Source organism: Macaca thibetana, chromosome 14 (assembly GCF_024542745.1).
Source record: "Macaca thibetana thibetana isolate TM-01 chromosome 14, ASM2454274v1, whole genome shotgun sequence".
Lineage (NCBI taxonomy): Eukaryota > Metazoa > Chordata > Mammalia > Primates > Cercopithecidae > Macaca > Macaca thibetana.
This window is the reverse complement of record NC_065591.1, coordinates 93,444,307-93,465,226: the sequence shown is the minus strand read 5'-3', so window position 1 is coordinate 93,465,226 and position 20,920 is coordinate 93,444,307. Positions and strand designations below refer to the sequence as shown.

Below are 20,920 nucleotides of genomic sequence, written 5' to 3'. Positions count from 1 at the left end.
AGCATGAGCCTTTAGCCCAGCTACACAGGAGGCATAGTCTGTTGAGATAGGTCAGAATAATTGTTTCTCCCATTTTAATGGATGAACAAAATGGAGGCTTGTTCTTGATGTTTTAGTATGTTACTATTTTGTGTCAGTTTTGTGTCATTTTTTTAGTTACATGAGAACTTATCTTGCAAGTTCTCAGTCCCAGTTCTTTCATCTTACTTTTATAGATCCCTGATCCTATTTTTTTCTCCCTTAATTTTACAGTTTTTCTTTTTCAAAGCATTCTTCATGTTTGGAATATATTGTCTCTCCCCCTAATTTTTGAACTTCCTCTTGTCTACAATAGAAACTATGCAAAGCAATAAATACAGAAGATAAGAGAGAGGAAGTGAAAACCTAAAGAGGTTAGTAGAAGCCAGAAAAGTGACAGAGAGAAGGGAAGAGGGTTAAGAATTTCAGCAGGAAGATGATGGATGGTTCCTCATGTAACAAACCTTGATGATCTCCTGTCTCTTCTACCTCATCCATCTTGTTAACTCAGAAATAATGTGATTCTTCTAGAAACTCACCCCTTACTCAGGAATCACCTTTTGCCAAAACCAACATTAGCCTCAGTCTAGTTTTTATAAGGGGAAATTATACTCTCTTAGAAAAGACATTATAAGGAATATTTCTTTAAAAAGAAGCAAAGAATAGCTACTAAGAATCACTAGCTATATGAGGAAAAATTCTATGAAATACAGAGACCAAACCAAACAAACACAAAAAAGCAACTCAGGAGTAAGTTCTCTGAATTGTGATCTGTACAGTCTTTATCATTAACATCCCCAGAGAGAGAAGAGAAAATTTTTGTGCCTTTAAAAGCAGAAAAGTCTTATAAAAAGTAACATTTGAAAATAAGGTTTTTTGAAAATCAAAAATATAATTTTCATAGATATAATCTAAAGTTGAAGAAATTTCCCAGAATATAATAAATAATATTGAACATAAATAATTGGAAAGAGAAAAGATAAGAAAATTAAAGGACAATTCCAAGATGTCCAATCCAAAAAGGAGGAGTTCCAGAAATGGTACATTGGAAACAGGAAACAAAATGATCAGATAAATAGGGCAAGAATATTTCTCAGAAAAGGACACATTTTTTTTCCAGATTAAATGGTCAGCACTGTGGAGAAGAAGAGACTCCCTTCTATAAACAACCATGTAATTTTAGAACACCAGAGACAAAGAAAATATCCAGAATCAAAATTGCATCATGCTTCTCAGTAGTAGCCATAAAACTATAATTTATTAGAGCAAGCCCTCCAAAATTATCCTCAACTTGAATTCTCTACCCAGCCAAACTATCAGTTAAGTTTAGAGGTAGGACAAAGTCAGTTTTAGATGTACACCTTCTTTAAAAATTCACCTATGCATGCTTTATTAGGCAGCTGTCAGAAGATTCGCTGTACTAGAACAAAGAAGTCAACTCATAAGAAGATCTGGGATACAGAAAACAAGGACTACAATACACAGCAGCAAAGTAAAGAGAATCCTGAGAGTGATACTGTAGGAAGATTCAAAGATAACATACATGCATAAAGTCTAAACAGCAACTGGTCCAGGTTTTCCAAAATTGAAAAAAAAAATCCACATAATATGTCGAATGTATTAAAATAAGACTTACACTGATGGAGAAGAGAGTTTGATTGAATTAGTCATATGTATATAGAGCACTGAGAAAATGAAGAGAATTTTTATCTACTAGGTTTGAGGTTTTAAGGAAGCTGTACCTGAAAAGACACTATAGTTTACCACTTAGCTGTGATTAGCACTTGCATTGTCATATTTTAAACAGTAAATAGTTATCTAAAAAAGGTCATGATATAATGATTCTGGAATGATACGGCATCATGAAGGGGGTCTGTGTGTGTGTGTGTGTGTGTGTGTGTGTGTGTGTGTGTGTGTAAGAGAGAGAAGTGTGAAGATATGGTGTAATGGGAAGTCCATAGGTAATGCCAAACCTGAAAAATCAAGAAGTAACAATATAACCAAAGCTATGTGGTTATAACATTTAAAATTATAAAATAGCCAGCGAAAATAGTTAAATTGAAATGTATTACCTCTGGAGATCAAGACATGGAGAGAATAAACTAAAATATGCACATGTATAACTTTACTAAAATTAAAAATGGAATTAAAAATAAAGTAATAGCTACAGGACAAAATAGTCACAGATGCTATCCCTTTATAATAAAAGTTGCATATATATTATCTACTGACCCATTTTGGAAATTATTATTATATTGTATAATTTGATATTGGTCCTTCATGTCATTTTTGAAACTTACAAATTATCTCTTTAAAAAAACATCAGTTTGGTTGATTTTAAATGGGCCTTGGGTAGCTAAAAGAATCACTGTTGAATGAAAATCTATGAAAAATATTTGTGAATATCGCAGCATACTCTTCAAGCTCCTCCAAGAAGTAAAATTTGTTTGTGAGTTGCTGAAACTTTACTGTCTTCCTTTCTATTCCTGGCCATTACACTGCCACAGACAGCATTGTCTGGAGACGTGGAATCAAGATTGATAAAGGCCAGTAGGGAAAGCAACTAAGATTCTCCAGACCTGAACATATTGGAGGGAAAGATGGCTTATGAGGTCCTTGGATCTTTTTATTGTCCTCTTTATACTGGGAAGTTTGTGACAGTTTTTAAAGAGGGATGAATCTTGGAACATTCATAAAGAGAAGAAACAATACTCATTTATCACACCTTTTACTTTCTCTTTAGCCTCCCCTATAACCTGGCCCTGTCCCAGTTCTGCAAAAGCATGCCTTCTTTGGGTTCAGTTAGTGATACCAGTAAGACTTGAACCTCTAATTGTAATGAGATCCCTTCAAGCTCAGAAGACCTTAAGACACAAAGTTATGAATTAATAACAAAAAAATCTTCATTATAGCATTTTGATCAGAGGAAGAATCACATCCCCTCCCCCCGCTTTGATACAGGATTTTGTTCTATCATCCAGGCTCGAGTGCAGAGACAGAATCATGGCTCTCTATAGCCTTGACCTCCTGGGTTCAACTGATACTCTGCCTCAGCCTCCTGAGTAGCTGGGACTACAGGCATGTGCCGCCATGCACCGCTAATTTTTCTATTATTTGCAGAGATGGGGTTTTGCCATGTTGTCCAAGCTGGTCTTGACCTCGTGGGCTCAAGTGATTTGCCCACCTTGGCCCTGCAAAGTCCTGGGATAATAGGCATGAGCCATAGCACCCGGCTCACTTTCCCTTCTTATAACAGATTGAAGGACTACATTGAAGGCTGGCCACTGCTCTGACCACTGCCTGCACCACAAAAGTGTTTTTTCCTACCTGACACCTTGATCGCAATTTTCTCCAGTTTGCAGTGATTTTTAGGACAACAGAGTTCAAGCATTTATTGCCCTTATTAATGAAACCTATACTCTAACATCTAGCTGATACCTCTGCTAGAGAAAACTTTCTACCTATACTCAACCCCTGTCTCACCCTCCCGAAAAACACTCTCACCTGACTTCTACTCATACTTCCATTTTCAGCTTGTCATTTTCCCTCAGAATCTGGGATAGATGCCCCGCTATAGGCTTATCATTATAATTAAGCAACTGATAACAAATCAATATGCTGATTGCCCATCTTTCCCTTTAGTCTATAAGACTTGTAGAGGCAGGAAACCCATCTGTTTTTTTTTTTATTTTTTTATTTTTATTTTTTTACGATTATCTTTCTTGGACCTAATATAGTTCCTGGACCTGGCATCAGAGGGACTCAATAAATATTTGTTAGCTTGGCTGGATTTGTTATTGTCTCTACTTCTTAAAATGTAGTCTTATATTCTCTATCACATTGTGACTGATTATGGATAAGAGAGTCCATCTTTCCTAAGTCTATACCATCTATAGTACATTAGTTTCTATTTGAATGGCACAGAGTAATTATAGCAATTGCTAGGCTCCACCCCAAATTGGAATGTTAAAATCTGTAAAGTGCTTGGCTTTCTTAGACGTGAAGTTCTTGGAATCCATTAACAAATAAATGCGTCTTCATTTTATAATATAGTAGGTCTAGAGATGATGAGACAACATCTAATATACTTGAGGATTGTATTAGATAAATGGCAAGTCATTTGGCACACTAAAATCCTCTTAATATGATTTGTTTACAATCTTTCTGTTTTATTGCAGCCGGGGATCTGACAACAGACTGGCTCACCGGCGGCAGACAGTTCTCCGTGAGAAGGGGAGAAGGTTAGCTAATCGAGGACCAGCATACATGTTTAGTGATCGCTCAACAAGCCTATCGATAGAGGAGGAACGCTTTTTAGATGCAGCTGAATATGGTAACGTCCCAGTGGTGCGGAAGATGTTAGAAGAATGCCACTCACTCAACGTTAACTGTGTAGATTACATGGGCCAGAATGCCCTACAGTTGGCAGTGGCCAATGAGCATCTGGAAATTACAGAACTTCTTCTCAAGAAAGAAAACCTTTCTCGAGTTGGGGATGCTTTGCTTCTAGCTATTAGTAAAGGTTATGTTCGGATTGTGGAAGCAATTCTCAGTCATCCAGCTTTTGCTGAAGGCAAGAGGTTAGCAACCAGCCCTAGCCAGTCTGAACTCCAGCAAGATGATTTTTATGCCTATGATGAAGATGGGACACGGTTCTCCCATGATGTGACTCCAATCATTCTGGCTGCCCACTGCCAGGAATATGAAATTGTGCACACCCTCCTGCGGAAGGGTGCTAGGATTGAACGGCCTCATGATTATTTCTGCAAGTGCAATGACTGCAACCAGAAACAGAAGCATGACTCGTTTAGCCACTCCAGATCTAGGATTAATGCCTATAAAGGCCTGGCAAGTCCCGCTTACCTGTCATTGTCTAGTGAAGATCCAGTCATGACGGCTTTAGAACTCAGCAATGAACTGGCAGTGCTGGCCAATATTGAGAAAGAGTTCAAGGTAGGTCATTAACAACAGAGACTTCACCCTCCACAAGCCACAGTCAAGGTGTATTTACCAGCTTCCACCATGTGCTCAGCACTGTGCTAGTTACTGTGGACACTAGGTAATTTTATAAGTTTATTCAACAAGCTTTTTATTATAATCATTGTAGCAAAAGTTGTGATCGCTACCATTTAGTGATGCTCTACTGTCTGCCAGACATTTTACATTTATTATGTCTAATCTTTATCCCTCCCCCTTGAGGAGACATTATTAGTTTCTGTCTAGATGGGTAAATGAAAGCATAGAAAGTTTTGGTAATGCCCAAGATCAACAAATGGGAAATGACACAGCTGGGTTCAGAATCCAGGTATAGTGCTCTCTGAAAAGTCCAGGCATTTTCCTCCCAGAAAACACTATTTCTATGTTCAGAGCACAGTGATAGATGCTGTTGAGGTCAGAAAGAAGAATAAGCTTAAGGAAGTCACAGTTGACTTGAGAGACAAATAGACACATGAATAAACAATAAAACTACCAGGTAGAGGTAAAAGCAACATACTGTAGAAATTCAGAGAAAACAATATTTAATTCCTATTAGGCTGCAGGGAAGTTATGTGGAAGATGGCATTTCAGCTGTATGTGGTGGAACAAGTAGGATTTTGGAAGGCAGAGAACGACAGAAAAGATATTTTAGGCCAAGGTACCAGCAAAAGCAAAAGATTGGAGATATAAAATAGTAGGAAATTAGAACTTTGACCAGTCAATCTCTTAATAAGAGGTATATGGAGAGATAAATGGTGTCAGATACTGCCATTGTCCACATGGGCTGTACTACATGTGGAGAGGATGAAAGCTTGCATCCCTAGCCAAGATCTTCCCCACGGGTATCTCTAAACTCCCTCTACCTGTTTGAGGTAGTTCTGATCTGTCTTCTAGTGCCCATCACCTTTTACCATGGATTATTGTTATTTATGATGTGCTTATCTCCTTTACTAAATAATGCAGGTTGGAAACAGGTTTGATTCATCAAGTACAATGTTTTACAAAAGTGAATATTGGTTTCATTTTTTTCTATTCTATATGCTGTGAGAAGGCTTGTTTTTCTATACTCTGTTCTTGAGGTATTGCAGCCCAGGCTTTCCTGGGCAGCTTCTTGGTGCCACTGTCACCGATGTTTCATCCCAGTATCGGATGTCATGTGTCCATCTATCCTGAGGTCCAGTCTATCCAGAAAGGATAGAAGGAGGAAATGGCTACGGAAACACTCAGTATGTGCTTGGCTCTCAAGGTAGAGGAAGGTGTTTTCCTGCAGCTACCTGGCAGCTAACAGGGCAAGACAAGCAAATGGTCCTTTTCAGCGCTGTCTCAGATTCTTACCTACTTTTTGCTTGCCTCCTAGGACACAGAGAAATTCACCTGATTCAAATTAAAGCATTTTGAACTCTGATGAATATTAATTATTTTCAAAATCTATATTACTAAATTTGCCTAATTTCAACATTTCTGTTTGCTTTACTGTATCCCTGTTTACATGCTTTCTCTAAACCACTGAAGGCTATTATATTCTCTATTTGTTCATTAATTCACTTGCCTACATCTTTTGAGTCCCTGCTCTTTTTTATTGGGGATAGTTGAGGATGAGGATGGCGAGGCAGTACAAAATACAAAGATAATTCAGTCAGCAATCCTGTCCTCAATTAGTTTATAATCCAATGTGATAGAAAAGATCTGTGTGTAGTAACTATCATATTAGGCATGACCTTATGAAGTGAGGAAGGGGCTAGTGGCTCAAAGGTGGGAAGAATCACATTTAACCAGGATGTAAACTCTTCATGGTCCCTAAATGCATTGCAAAATGTTGAGGTCTCCACATGATGATGAAGATGTAAAGATCTGGACATTCTTCTCTTTGTTCATCACATCCTTCTTTCTGCTCTCATCAGTGTGAAGTGTATGGATTAGCCACTTTCTTCCCATTTATGCTTCTCTATTTGCTCCATTGTCTTCAGCAGTTACCCAGAACCTCTGAACATGCATACCTTTCTCTAATGCCCTGCCTCTGTGAAGGTTTCAAGGCAAAGAAAAGATAAATCTAACCGAAAATATGAATGTATTTAGGAGTATGTTATTAATGTCTTTTAAAAATCACTTTCAAAAATTTGATTACTGTTAAACAAGAGTAGCAGTTTAAAAAAATGCTTTTATAAAGTATATCCTAGAACTTGACAATTTTTAAAATTAGAAACCTGACTCAAAATTATTGCACAAGGAGAAAGGGCAGTTGTTGGCTTGATTTTTAAGGCCTTTTTACAAAAACAAACAAGAAAAGATTTCTTCCCTGCCAGGTATCACGCATTAAAACAAATACTCTTTTTCTCTGAGATTAGTTTGGACAGCCTTGCCGCATACAGGGCTGAGCCTCCCTTGCCTTCACATGTAAACTAACAGAGAAATCACATTCCGCCACCACCCATGGCTACTGCGACACTCACTCTTGTCCCAGCATCCTAGCCTCAGTTTACAGCAGGATGGGACCTTACAGGAATAGAGAAGTTGATGTCTCAGAGGTGAGGTTTGCTGCTGAGTCTGATGCTTCTGCCCTTAAAAATAACTTCTTTTTTCTTACTTTAAATAATATATCGCCATGTTAGAAAATAATAATATCAAAATGAAGGAAGCTTTAAAAATCATTCCTAATTTTGGCCGTCAAGAAATAAACACTGATATACTAAAAACATGCCAGCACATACCCTTTTGGTCTTTTTTTTTTTCTTTTTAATCTTTTTAAATAGACAACTCCCTTAGAGTCTCAGGAAATAAATGTCACTGAGGCTGGATAGCTTAGGCCTGGTCAGCCTCACAGGAACCTGAGAGATTGCATTGGCCACAGGAGATCCTCCCTGTTCATGGTAGGTAGGTAGGTAGGTAGGTAGGTAGGTAGGTAGGTATGTATGTATGTATGTATTTTTCTCCCTTTCCGTCTGAAAGATGTTTGAAAAACTCTGTGTTCATGTGTTCATTTGCACAGTTTAAAATTAATATCTATTTTTTTTGTCTTCTGTAAGTATAAATGTTTTTAAGGGATATGATTTCTGCATGGCATACATATTGCCATGTAAGAATAGAACTCTTCAATTCTCCTTCAGATACATGCAAAGGACTCTAAATGTTATAATGATTTCATGCCCACCATCAACTAAGCGAACAACATCTTTAACGTTCAGAATAGCTGCATCTTTCCTTTTACTCCTGAGGTTATATTTTCAGTCCAGTTTCCTTCACAACTGTGATTCCTCATATTATAACATTTTATTATTGTAAAGTCTCTTAAAATTGCTTTATATAGATATCAACATATATATCATATATAAATAAAATACATATAACACACATATATATGAAATTTTAGAATTTGTTTCATTTCCTCTTGCTAAAAGGCTCTGGATATTGAAAATACTCTGGAAAGAGTTGTCATTATATCTATTATTAGCATATTAGATCAAAAACTACAAAAATAAACCCAGTTGTTAAAATTAATTAATATGGGTCAAGCGCGGTGGCTCATGCCTGTAATCCCTGCACTTTGGGAGGCTGAGGCGGGCGGATCACGAGGTCAGGAGTTTGAGACCAGCCTGACCAACATGGTGAAACCCGTCTCTACTAAAAATACGAAAAAATTAGCTGGGCATGGTGGTGGGCACCTGTAATCCCAGCTACACAGGAGGCTGAGGCAGGATAATCGCTTGAACCTGGGAGGCGGAGGTTGCAGTGAACTGATATCGTGCCACCACACTCCAGTCTGGGTAACAGAATGAGACTCTGTCTCAAAAAAAAAAAAATTTTTTTTTGAAAGATAAATTTTAACTATGTGACACAATTCTTATTGGATGTATTTTTTAGTGGTATTAATCATGTTCACGCTTTTGCTATATATTTAAGGAAAGACAAATGTGTGTGTGTATATATATACAATATAAAATACGTATATATACACAATTTATATATATTTATGTATATGTAGCTAAAAATTAGTTGGTATGGCAGCCGGTATGTTATTTTAGTCTTTGTTAATAGGATATATAAATTATTAAAGATTTTATGGAATAAAATTAAAAGAGGATAAATAGTAGGAATAAATATTTCTAGATATGATTGGATAACAATCTTACTGGATTAAAATTCTAAATCAGAAAGAAATCACATAAAATTTCATCCATGGATTTTGACCATTTTCCTGTAAAAATTTTGAGTTCTGTAAACCATTCCAAGTCACATTTAAAAGAATCACTCTCACTAAGACTTTCTGCCTTACCTGTTTGAGATACTTTTCTTTTCTAGCCAATGATACATCTGAAAGATATTAAGAATAATATAAGGAATCATTTACATTTCAATACTTGACAAAGCATTGTTTGGTATTCGGTATTCCCTACTGATGCTGTCTTTGCCTAACTCTTTCTGGACTCTCACTCAAGAAGTGTTCATTCTTTGACAATTGTTGGCAAATGAAGGGGAAAAGTCATTAAAAATGGCCTTTGTTTCTGTCTCCACCCTGCACTCGCCATCTGAAATCAGAACATCCCAACATGAGCCAAGGTGCTGCATTTCTATCACTAAGCGTCATCTTCAGCAGAAGTGTGTATTTATTCAGGGAAATACAGGAAGCCCTTCAGGGTTTATAGTACCTGGATATTATACAAGGGGGACTGTCTGTTGTTTAAAGGGGGACTCTCTCTTGTTTGCTACATGGGTGGGTGGGTGAGCAAAAGATGCATTTTCAAGGAAATCCATTTTAGGAAAGCGGAAGATCTGCAAATTGATTCCCTAAAATTTGTCCATATTCTACAGCTCCTTGGAAAGTATTCATGTACCTCTGTTTGAAGACGATTCATCTATTTTATGACAGTCAGAGAATGAGACTTTTCATAAAGATTTTATAAGCTCCAATATATAGCTTGCTTTTCTAAGCACCTTCCAAACTGTCCCCTACTACAATAACCCATAGTCCATTAACAAAAGAGACCATGGGAGATGTTACTGGGTTTCCGAGGCAGTTTTATCCTGTGCCTTGAACCTTCCAAGCCTCAGTTTTTTTGTTACTCATATCACCACATGTATAGCTGGTTCCAAGCAGACGTGACACCAGACCTCAGCAGTGAAATCTAACAATTAGATGGAGCCACAGAAACAAGAAGAAAACCAAGAGATGTTGGGGAGTTGCAGGTTTTAAAAGAAACTGGGGGAAATATAATAAATATTTTTACCTATTCAAATTCAATTTTTATACTGAATCTTTATAAATAGTTTTAGGTTTTGGTAGCGTGAGACCTTAGTCATCTTAAGCTTAAAATTGGATTAAGACAATTTTGGCAACACACACAAAGTCAGTAAAAAACAGAAAACCCAAAACTTTGACTGGTTTTGATACCAAAGAAGGACAGCAAAAACTCTCGGTTTCTCTCGTTGACTTGAGTTTTCATTCAAATAAGGGACAACAGACTTAAAGAGATCAATACCAGGGATGGTCTTGTCCACAAATACATTCCCCAGCATTCTTAATTTCTTTTTAGTTCTCAGTATGTGTCTATGACTTACATCTCTAATTCTCTCTTTTTTTGAATCTATTTACCTTTTAGGTTTGTGTCTTTGTAGTGACACACAATGTTTCCTTTTATTCCCCTTAAAAATCCTCTCTTTTGGGGAACATCACACACTGGGGCTTGTCAGAGTATGGGGGACAATGGGAGGGAGAGAAATAGGACAAATACCTAATGCATGCAGGGCTTAAAACCTAGATGACAGGTGGGTAGGTACAGCAAACCACCATGGCACATATATACCTATGTAACAAACCTGTACATTCTGCACATGTATCCCAGAACTTAAAGTAAAATAAAAATTAAAAAAGGAAAAAGAATCCCCTCTTTTATACAGCAGGAATCATCCTCTTCTCTGTCATTCTGCATAGAGAGCTTTTCTGGAGGTCTCCCAGCTCCTTTACATCTTCCTAGAGGTCTGCGCACGGATGTGCACATGGCCCTCCAGATGCCTTGCTGCTGACTCTGAGAAAGAGGAAGGGTAGAGAAGCTCCCGCCGTATCTGTTTTTAAACCGTTGCTATGTGTATAATATTCAAAAAATGCCTGGCATTGTTTCAAAGATAACTATCCTCCAAGAAAATGGCTGCTTTCAAAAATACTTTTTGTTGGGACAAAGGTTATGTGACTGTTATCAGGCCTTAACAGGGTGACAATGGGTGTCACATGCAAAATAGTCTGTGAGGCAGAATCACAGCTCCAGAAAAACAGGGCTTGGATCCTGACCAAAGAGGAAGAAGAAAGTGTACCTTAGCTGAGCTTTATGAATTATTCTGTTATTTACACTCTATGCTATAGCAAAATTTAAGTTGTGCATAATGACGTGAAATTAGGAGAAGGCCAGCAAATGAAATAATCTTTTCAAGGTCATATAGTTATTTAAGTGGCAGGGCAGAAATTCAAATCCAGGTATGCTTTCTACTCAGCTATGTTCCTTTAGTTACATCAGTTAGCAAAATGTGTTGATTACCTACTATGTACCTCACACCATGCTAGGTTGGGAGGATTCAAAGATGAGTAAGATATAATTCTTGTCTTGAAGGATACTGAGTCTATTCAAGAGAGGCAGAAACATAAACAAATAAATGCAGTAAAGTGATATGGGGGTGTGTGTGTATGTGTGTTCTTGTCTTTGAATGTCCTATTGTTGTTTGAAACAGATGGGCAGAGAAAATCTCATTCTCATAGGACTGTAGGTCTGTGACAAGTCAACAGTTAGGGAGGGAGTTAAGTGCAACAGTTTGCTTGATGAGCAACCCCAGCCCCTGAAACTGTTTACCTTCATCACTGCTCTCCAAGCTTCGTAGCTTCAATGGGACCTGAAAATTCTTATGCAAAGGGAAGAGTGAAAGCTAATCAGACATTATACTAAGTGTATATAACCAGACACTATATTAAGTTAACTAAGCAGCCACTGCTGATGGCAACAATCAATAGAAAAAAACTGACATATCTAGGAAAATGTTTTTCTCCAATTCTTGTTTTGAAATTGTATTCCATTTCTTTTTGTTTTCTATAGAATAGTGCCTGATTAACTTTTATATCCTCAGAATCCCACGTAGTAGATACTTTATAAATGCTTGTTAATCATCACCACAGAGCTCCATGATCAGTGTGCCATCTGGTGACATTTATCCTGAGGAACAAGAGAGCCCCAGAGTTACACTTGGTCCCAAGAAGCATGGCTGGCCAATGCAACACTGTATATATCATACTATTATACACTCATCTTACTGATATGGTTTGGATTTGTGTCCCTGCCCAAATCTCATGTCTAATTGGAGGACGGGCCTGGTGGGAGATGACTGCATCATGGGGATGGATTTTCCTCTTGCTATTCTCATGCTAGTGAGTGAGTTCTCATGAAATTTGATGTGTGTGAAGTGTGTGGCACTTCCCCCTTCACTCTGTCTGTCTCCTGCTGCCACGTGGAGAAGGTGCTTGCTTCCCCTTTGCCTTCTGCCATGATTGTAAGTTTCCTGAGGCCTCTCCAGAAGCAGAAGCCTGTATAGCCCATAGAACCATGAGCCAATTAAACCTCTCTTTTTTATAAATCACCCAGTCTCAGGTAGTTCTTGAGTGTCAGTGCCTCTGTTGCTGACTGAGAAAGAGGAAGGGACTAATATGCTTACTCTTCACATATATAATCTCATTTTACAAACTCCCATCTTAGTAAGAGAGTGGTATCTATCACAGTGCTGTGCATAAACTATTTGTTGTGAAAATACATGAATAATTGTTTTATTTCCAACGTTTGCAGATGATATCCAGGAATTCCAACATGACTTGATATTTGATAGCATAGCTTAGTGATGGGGACTGCAAAGAGCTAGATACTGTTTGTGAAATAATGAAGACAGTAATAATTATAATTACCATTGATCTGCACTATCCTGTGCCAGGAAGTTGGCATTCATTGTCTTGTAAAATCTTCACAGCAACCCTAATTCATGGGTACTAATATTATTCCCTTTTTAAACATGAGGATTAGAAGCTTTAAGAGATTAAATCATTTATCTAAAGTCACATAGCTAGTAAGTTTCAAACCCAGGTCTGCCATCTCCAAAGCCCACATAGTAGATTACTGAGAATATAGGCACACATTTTTCTCTACCCTGTTAATTTCTATGAAGTAAACTTCATTCTTTATATAGAAAGAAGAGCCAGAGATTAAAATCACAAATCATAACATTTATTATTTAAAATCCAGCTAAGAGGAACTTTCGAAATGATCATTTTAACAGGGGTATTTTTTTGTAGTTTCTAAACTGTGTTTCATTAGCCCACTATGAGTTATCTCTTTTCAACTTTTCAAAGGTTAATAGGCAAGCACCCATATCTTGATTAATGAATGTACAGTGTAGGTGTGTGATCCAAAGACATGACCCAGAATTAAGTTAACCCACCAACTTCACTTTTCCTCTCATGGAACCAACATCATAGTGCTGCATTCTAGCTAATGAACTACCACCAGCGTTGTATTTGAGTGAGCTTACATGTCAGTTACTGAAAATATGAATTAATAGTAATGTCAATAACTTAAAATAGGAGAATATTTATAAATGATTTCCCAAGTAGAAAAAGTGCATATTTCTGAAATCATAGTCTTATTCTTTCTTTCTCCCTCTCCTTTTTCAATAGGTATTTTTGCTTAAGAAAATGTCTTAGGAATTAGTGATGAATTGGACAAAAATTTATAGATTAAGGTATTAAATACCACAAAACTCTCGCACTTTACTTTTTCAGTCCATGTGGTTTCTGCTTTAAAAAAGTGTTACCTACATTTGTAAGATCATATGTTCTTTTCCAATATCTAAATATATCTGAGCTTTCTTAGAATTCTAGAGAGCACTGATTTTGACAATTACTTTGTTGCTTTTATAAAGGACTATCATGGGGAGGGGGGATGGGGGAGGGATGGCATTGGGAGTTATACCTGATGTAAATGATGAGTTGATGGGTGCTGACGAGTTGATGGGTGCAGCACACCAACATGGCACAAGTATACATATGTAACAAACCTGCACGTTATGCACATGTACCCTAGAAGTTAAAGTATAATAATAATAAAAAATAAAAAATAAAAAATAAAAAAAAATTAAAAATAAAAAAATAAAAGGACTAAGAATTCACTATACTTGATCGCTACATTCCAGAGAAGCCAGGTGCATTAAATTTTGTCTTAGCTCCATGGTATGTTTTGAATGTCAAGAGATGGCCTGTTTTCAGATCTTCTCTTTGATGATGTAAAATAAAGTAGTTACACTTTATTGAATGATTGCTAAATGCTCACAACCATGCTAAGTCCTTGGCATGCATAATCTAATACTTATTTAATCTCACTAAACCTCACTGTTCTTATCTGTAAAATGAGAGTAATAAGAACCCCTACCTGATAGACTGCTTCTGACTTATTAAAGGTCACATAGCTCATAAGTAAAAGAGTTGGGATTTGATTACATGTATCCAGCTCTAAGCTACCAAGTCGTAACTACTATAGTATAGTGGACACGGACAAATATGTACCTCTGTGTCTAAGAGTTTGTCCCCATGGCCCTAACAGACTATTTTATAAAATGGGCAAAGCCATTTCCTTGTAACACTCTATATACTATCTGCCTAGATGTCTGTTTATAAGTAGTTTGAGCCATTCTCAGCTAGACATTCTCAAGACACAATTTGCTTTATTAATTTGCTTTTCTGGAATCTTTTTGGACCTGCATTTTAGCAAATTGTAGCCTATTTAGCAGTTACTAAACTGCACTGATACTCACTGTTGGCATGATTTACAGAAAGGAGCCCAAGTGGGTATCTTACACATACCTAGTATTAAGCTGTTCTCCATACAGACACCCCCGAAATACGGCCTTATTGACTGACATCCAAAATCACATACATTTCTCTGGATCTTTCCAAAGAAATCTTTTCATCCTACAACACCCTGGTTTCAGGAAGAAGAGACAATTAACTTTAAATCTGCAGCGCTGGGTTTAAGAGAAAAGTCTGTCATTGAAGCTGTGTGAGAACTTTTTTCATGTGCAAAATGGTAATAGTATTTGCCCTGCTTGCCCCCTCAGTTGTTTCAAAAATCAAAGTAGAAAAGCACTCTGCAAATAAGAGAGATAAAGTGGTGTTGTCCCAAAGGCAAAAGGCTTGGGGCCAAGAAGATTTAGGGTTAAAGCTTGATTTTGGTGCTTACTAGCTGCATGATTTTGGACACACAATTCAACCTGAGCAATTGTAAAGATTAAATGAGATAATACCATCCACCTGCAATACAACAAGCTCTAGCTCAAGCTTGTCTAACCCACACCCCAGGGACATGTGGGTTGAACATGAGGCCCAGGATGGTTTTGAACGTAGCTCAACACAAATTTGTAAATTTTCTAAAAACATTGTGAGATTTCTTTGTGAAAATGTTTTAAGTTCATCAGCTATCATTAGTGTTAGTGTATTTTAAGCGTGGCCCAAGACAATTCTTCTTCCAGTGTGGCCCAAGGAAGCCAAAACATTGAACACCCCTGCTAATAGGCTTTCTTGATTAGCATTTGGTTATAGGTGGTCTTAGTGTAAGAAAATAGAGGGAGGAAATATTAGAAAGGCATGAATGAAGATGTAAAATGATACCATATAGAAGCATGACATGAGTTTATGGTAATCTGAATGTGACCTGCACAATTTAAGTCTTCCCAATAGAGTATTAGGTCATCAGCAACAAACTACAAAACTACAACAGTGTTTCATTAAACTTTCTTTTCTCTAAAGAGAGGAGTGTCAAATTGCAGACTCTGTGTCTAGATTTCATCTTTTGAGGCTGTGCCTGCCATATAAAGTTCTTCAATTAAAATCTGTTAAATAGACATGTACTTGCTCTTCTCTGGAAACTTTCCAAATGTTCTATGCTTCTCAAGTTTACTAACACAGTTTACAAGGTCTTCCAAAGACCTATTAAATGTATATTGCATGCCTAACTGATGAAGTTTTGTCCACGAAGGAGATGATATATGCAGAGGTCCTATGATCATGCTGTGGAAAAAGTTGGTTATTTTTTATTTCTTCTGAATCACCAGGTGAGTTTGGTACACCATACTCTTTTTTTTTGAGACAGGGTCTCGCTTTGTTGCCCAGGCTGGAGTGGCAGTGGCACAATCTTGGATCACTGCAGCCTCGACCTGCCCGGGTGATCCTCCCATCTCAGCCTCCTGAGTAGCTGGGACTACAGGGACACACCACCACTCATGGCTAATTTTTTCTGTATTTTTTTAAAATTATACTTTAAGTTCTAGGATACATGTGCACAACGTGCAGGTTTGTTACATATGTATACATGTGCCATGTTGGTGTGCTGCACCAATGAACTCATCATTTACATTAGGTATATCTCCTGATGCTTAGAGACAGGGTTTTGCCCTGTTGCTCAGGCTGGTCTCCAACTTCTGGGCTCAAGCGATCCACCCACTTCAGCCTCCCAAAGTGAGGGGATTACAGGCGGGAGCCACCACACCTGGCCAGCATACTCCTTTTTAAATAACTTTGATTATGCTTTAGATAAATTTCCTTTTTGAGGGTATGAAGAAAATCTTCATGTGCTAAAATATTTTAGAGGTCAGCAGAAACTGCAATTGAAATATGATAAATATGATAAATGAACAGTAAAACAAAAATGGAATGTTTCTCGGGCGCGGTGGCTCACGCCTGTAATCCTAGCACTTTTGGGAGGCCAAGGCGGGCGATCATGAGGTCAGGAGATCGAGACCATCCTGGCTAACATGGTAAAACCCCGTCTCCACTAAAAATACAAAAATTAGCCGGAAGTGGTGGCGGGTGCCTGTAGTCCCAGCTACTCTGGAGGCTGAGGCAGGAGAATGGCGTGAACCCGGGAGGCGGAGCTTGCAGTAAGCCGAGATCGCGCCACTGCACTCCAGCCTGGGTGATAGAGTGAGACTCCGTCTCAAAAAAAAAAAAAAAAAAAAGTAGAATGTTTCCCCTGAAGTGTAAAATCCTTCAAGTCTCTGAAGCATGGTAAAACGAGCTATTCTCCATTATTGCTTTTGTTTTGCTTTGTCTTTCTTAGAATGACTACAAAAAACTGTCAATGCAGTGCAAAGACTTTGTTGTCGGACTCCTTGATCTGTGCAGAAACACTGAAGAAGTCGAGGCCATTCTGAATGGGGATGTTGAAACGCTCCAGAGTGGTGATCACGGTCGCCCAAATCTCAGCCGTTTAAAACTTGCCATTAAATATGAAGTAAAAAAAGTAAGGTCAGGCATGAAGCCTATTTACATTATTTTGGTTCTTGTTAGTGCTAAATAAGGATAAAGGGTTGATATTTTTAGATTGAGCTGGGATTTACTTTTTTCTTTCTTTTCTTTTCTTTTTTTTTTTTGTTTTGTTTTGTTTTTTGAGACGGAGTCTCGCTCTGTTGCCCAGGCTGGAGTACAATAGTGCGATCTCGGCTCACTTCAAGCTCCGCCTTCTGGGTTCACGCCATTCTCCTGCCTCGGCCTCCCGAGTAGCTGGGACTACAGGCGCCCACCACAGTGCCCAGCTGATTTTTTGTATTTTTAGTAAAGACGGGGTTTCACTACGTTGCCTAGGCTGGTCTCCAATTCCTGACCTCCTGATCCGCCCACCTCAGCCTCCCAAAGTGCTGGGATTACAGGCGTGAGGCACAGTGCCCGGCCGGGATTTTCTAACAGTTGCACTAGGCAGATTCTCTAACAAATCATAAGCATCTATACTAGTTGTGAGGTACTTTACCTACACTAAATGCCAGTCGTCTTTAAAATCTAGACGTATTTATGTAGAACCTTACAGGGATTGCCACTTTCTTTGACTGGGCTAATGATATAACAATGACTTTATGAATCCAAATTCTAAAACATTTGTTATAAGACAGGAACATCATTATTTGAGACTCAATTCCATTTTCCCATTTCTTCCTGTTTTCCAATAATGCCTTCAATTCCTTCTTTGCCACATTAGACTTTCCACCAGCTGCATTTTTATTTGTGAAATATTTTTAGTCTCTGTCTTCAAGCATTGGTCCCATTCTCTGCTTTCTTAGATTATGTGAGGTATCTTTTAAAAAGCTGGCCGGGCACAATGGCTCATGCCTGTAATCCCAGCTCTTTGGGAGGCAGAGGCGAGTGGATCACTTGACGTCAGGAGTTGGAGACCAGCCTAGGCAACGTAGTGAAACCCTGTCTCTACTAAAACTACAAAAATTAGCTGGGTGTGGTGGCATGCACCTACAGTCTCAGCTACTAGGGAGGCTGAGGTGGGAGGATCACTTGAACTCTGGAGGCAGAGGTTGCAGTGAGCCAAGATCATGTCACTGTACTCCAGGCTGGGTGACAGAGCGAGACTCTCTCTCAAAATAGATAGATAGATAGATAGATAGATAGATAGATAGATAGATAGATAGATAGCTTTTAAAGGTAGATTTTTCTAATAAAAGTAACATATGCTTATGGTAAGTTTTCAAATAGTATAAACATGTCTCCTCTCAATTTTTCCAGTTCTGAAGGGAGAATAATGAACCATTGTTATGTTTCTATACACAAATTTCTTTCTTGGATAACTTTACATTACAGTCAATAAATGTCCACTTTATCTTTTTAAAGGTTGTATTGTTATCTCATTATATTCACATCTGTTTACTATTTAGGGATGTTTATTATAATTTTCAGATTTTTGTTATTAGATTTTTATTTATTATACAGTAAACATTTGTTCATATAGCTTGCTTACTTGCATGACTTTTACTTGTAAACAAAAATTCTTAGATGTGGAATTAATATGTCAATTTTTATTTTTAGGTTTCCAAACGTTTGCTAGGTTTCCCTTCAAAAATGATGTACCAGTTTCCATAAACACCAACAGTGTGTGACAGGGCCTATTTCTTCCACCCACAGTGGGTTTTATCTAACTTTACCATTCTGAGTAGATAAACATTCTATCTTGTTTTAGACTTAACTCCGTTTTCTACCTACCTCTCAAACTGTCTTTGAGGTTAATCACCCTTAAGAGTCACTTGTAGTTCTTTTATATAACCTGCCCTTTGTCATATTTTATATTAATATTAAATATTGTAACTTTTTAATATCTTTACCAATTTTTATTTTGGGATATTGCTTTTTGTATATTAAATAACTCTGCCATATGTATGTTTCAGTTGTAAAAATAAATACATGAGAATTTAAAGATTCCCTCAAAAAATAAATATTGAAAATTTAAGTCTTCTTAATTGAAAGAGTTCTTGGCACAAGAATAAAAGGAGAGATCAATAGAATAAAATAGGCAGTCCAGAAACAGACCCATATGCAAATGGGAATTTAGTATTAACTGTGTGACATTGTAGGTCAATGCAGGAAAGGTGATATTTTTTAAAAAGTATTTAGGCACCTGAGTTAATATGATCTCTTTCTAGATGAAAAACTATATAATCATAAGAGCTCTACATAAAATGTAGATTAATCTTTTTATAATCCATTAAAATTTTTTCTGTGCTTTGAAAGAAAGCTTGTTTGTTATAAAGGAAAAGCTTGATAAATTGGAATCTTCAAATTTATGTAAAACATATTAGAACCTTTTCCCATTTGCTTGTTGCCTGTTAATTTGATGTTTTATGTTTGCTCTTTAATTCTAACAATATATTTCATTGGAAAGCATGGAACTATTAGAACACATGAAAATCATTTATGCTGAACCTTTCTTTAATCAAACTTAAATGTTTTGTCACTTCTCTGCTAGTTTGTAGCTCATCCAAACTGCCAACAGCAACTTCTCTCCATTTGGTATGAGAATCTTTCTGGTTTACGACAGCAGACAATGGCGGTCAAGTTCCTTGTGGTCCTTGCTGTTGCCATTGGACTGCCCTTCTTGGCTCTCATTTACTGGTTTGCTCCATGCAGCAAGGTATGTATGTGAAGCCTACACCTCTATTATCTACTAGAAGAATGTCTTAAGTGGGGAAAAAAACTTACCTTCCGAGTGAAAATTTAAGGAATTATAGTTGAGTTTCAGTAGTCTTTATTGTTTTTAATATTATAAAATAACTCCTGTTTGGGCTTAAATAATTTTCTTGCTTTTATTGTCATAAAATAATACATGTTTGCTATAGGAAACAAAAAAATGGAAAAGATAAAATTCACCTGTAATATCACCACTGTTAATGTATGAAAGGAAACTCAGTAACTATATTAGTTTATTTCCTTTTACTCTTTTCTCTATGTACATCCATGCATATACTTTTATATTTCTTAATGAGGTCATAGTACCATTGAGCATATATTTCAAATGACATCCTAAAAGATGAAAACTTTTTCTGTTTCTCCTCTGGAAAAAATTGAGATGAAAGTTTTGTCTTGTATTTATTTTAGCTAATATGACCAGATAAATCTTAAATCAAAGGCAGTCATGTAAATACTAGTGTAATACTTGTTTCAGTAAAGAATATATATATATATATATATATGTGTGTGTGTGTGTGTGTATATATATATATATATTAGGGACTAAGTACACCAGAGCCTGAGAGCAAAAATAGCCTATTTTCTTAGCAAAAGCTATCTACCCATGCTTTGGTAAAAATGCTATGTTCAGATGGATCTAGCCTTTCATTAGCGTGACAGGACAGGTTTGAGAAATATTGACCTATCATTCTGTTAACAAGTGGAGAAATTTGTGTCCTGCATTGCTAACAAGCCTATTCTTTATGTTTTTGAAGCCACATTTCTGGATCTGTTGAACTCGGAGAGGCAGATTGAAATAAATCTGAAGCTTAGTGGCTAAATGTCTGCTGGACCATCTATTAATGTGCTATGTAGAAAGAACTATCAGTTGGGTTACTTCCAGTGCTTACACAT

At 37.2% G+C, this 20,920-nt stretch overlaps 1 protein-coding gene across 1 annotated transcript in view; it reads left to right on the top strand.

Moving 5' to 3' along the window:
• The window catches only part of TRPC6 (transient receptor potential cation channel subfamily C member 6), a 136,388-nt gene that overhangs the window by 77,101 nt on the left and 38,367 nt on the right, over nt 1-20,920 (top strand). Inside the window, exons 2-4 of the mRNA XM_050758258.1 lie at nt 4,197-4,971; nt 17,124-17,306; nt 19,806-19,970. Of these exons, the coding sequence (XP_050614215.1) occupies nt 4,197-4,971; nt 17,124-17,306; nt 19,806-19,970 (1,123 nt within the window). The remainder of the gene's footprint in view (nt 1-4,196; nt 4,972-17,123; nt 17,307-19,805; nt 19,971-20,920) is intronic.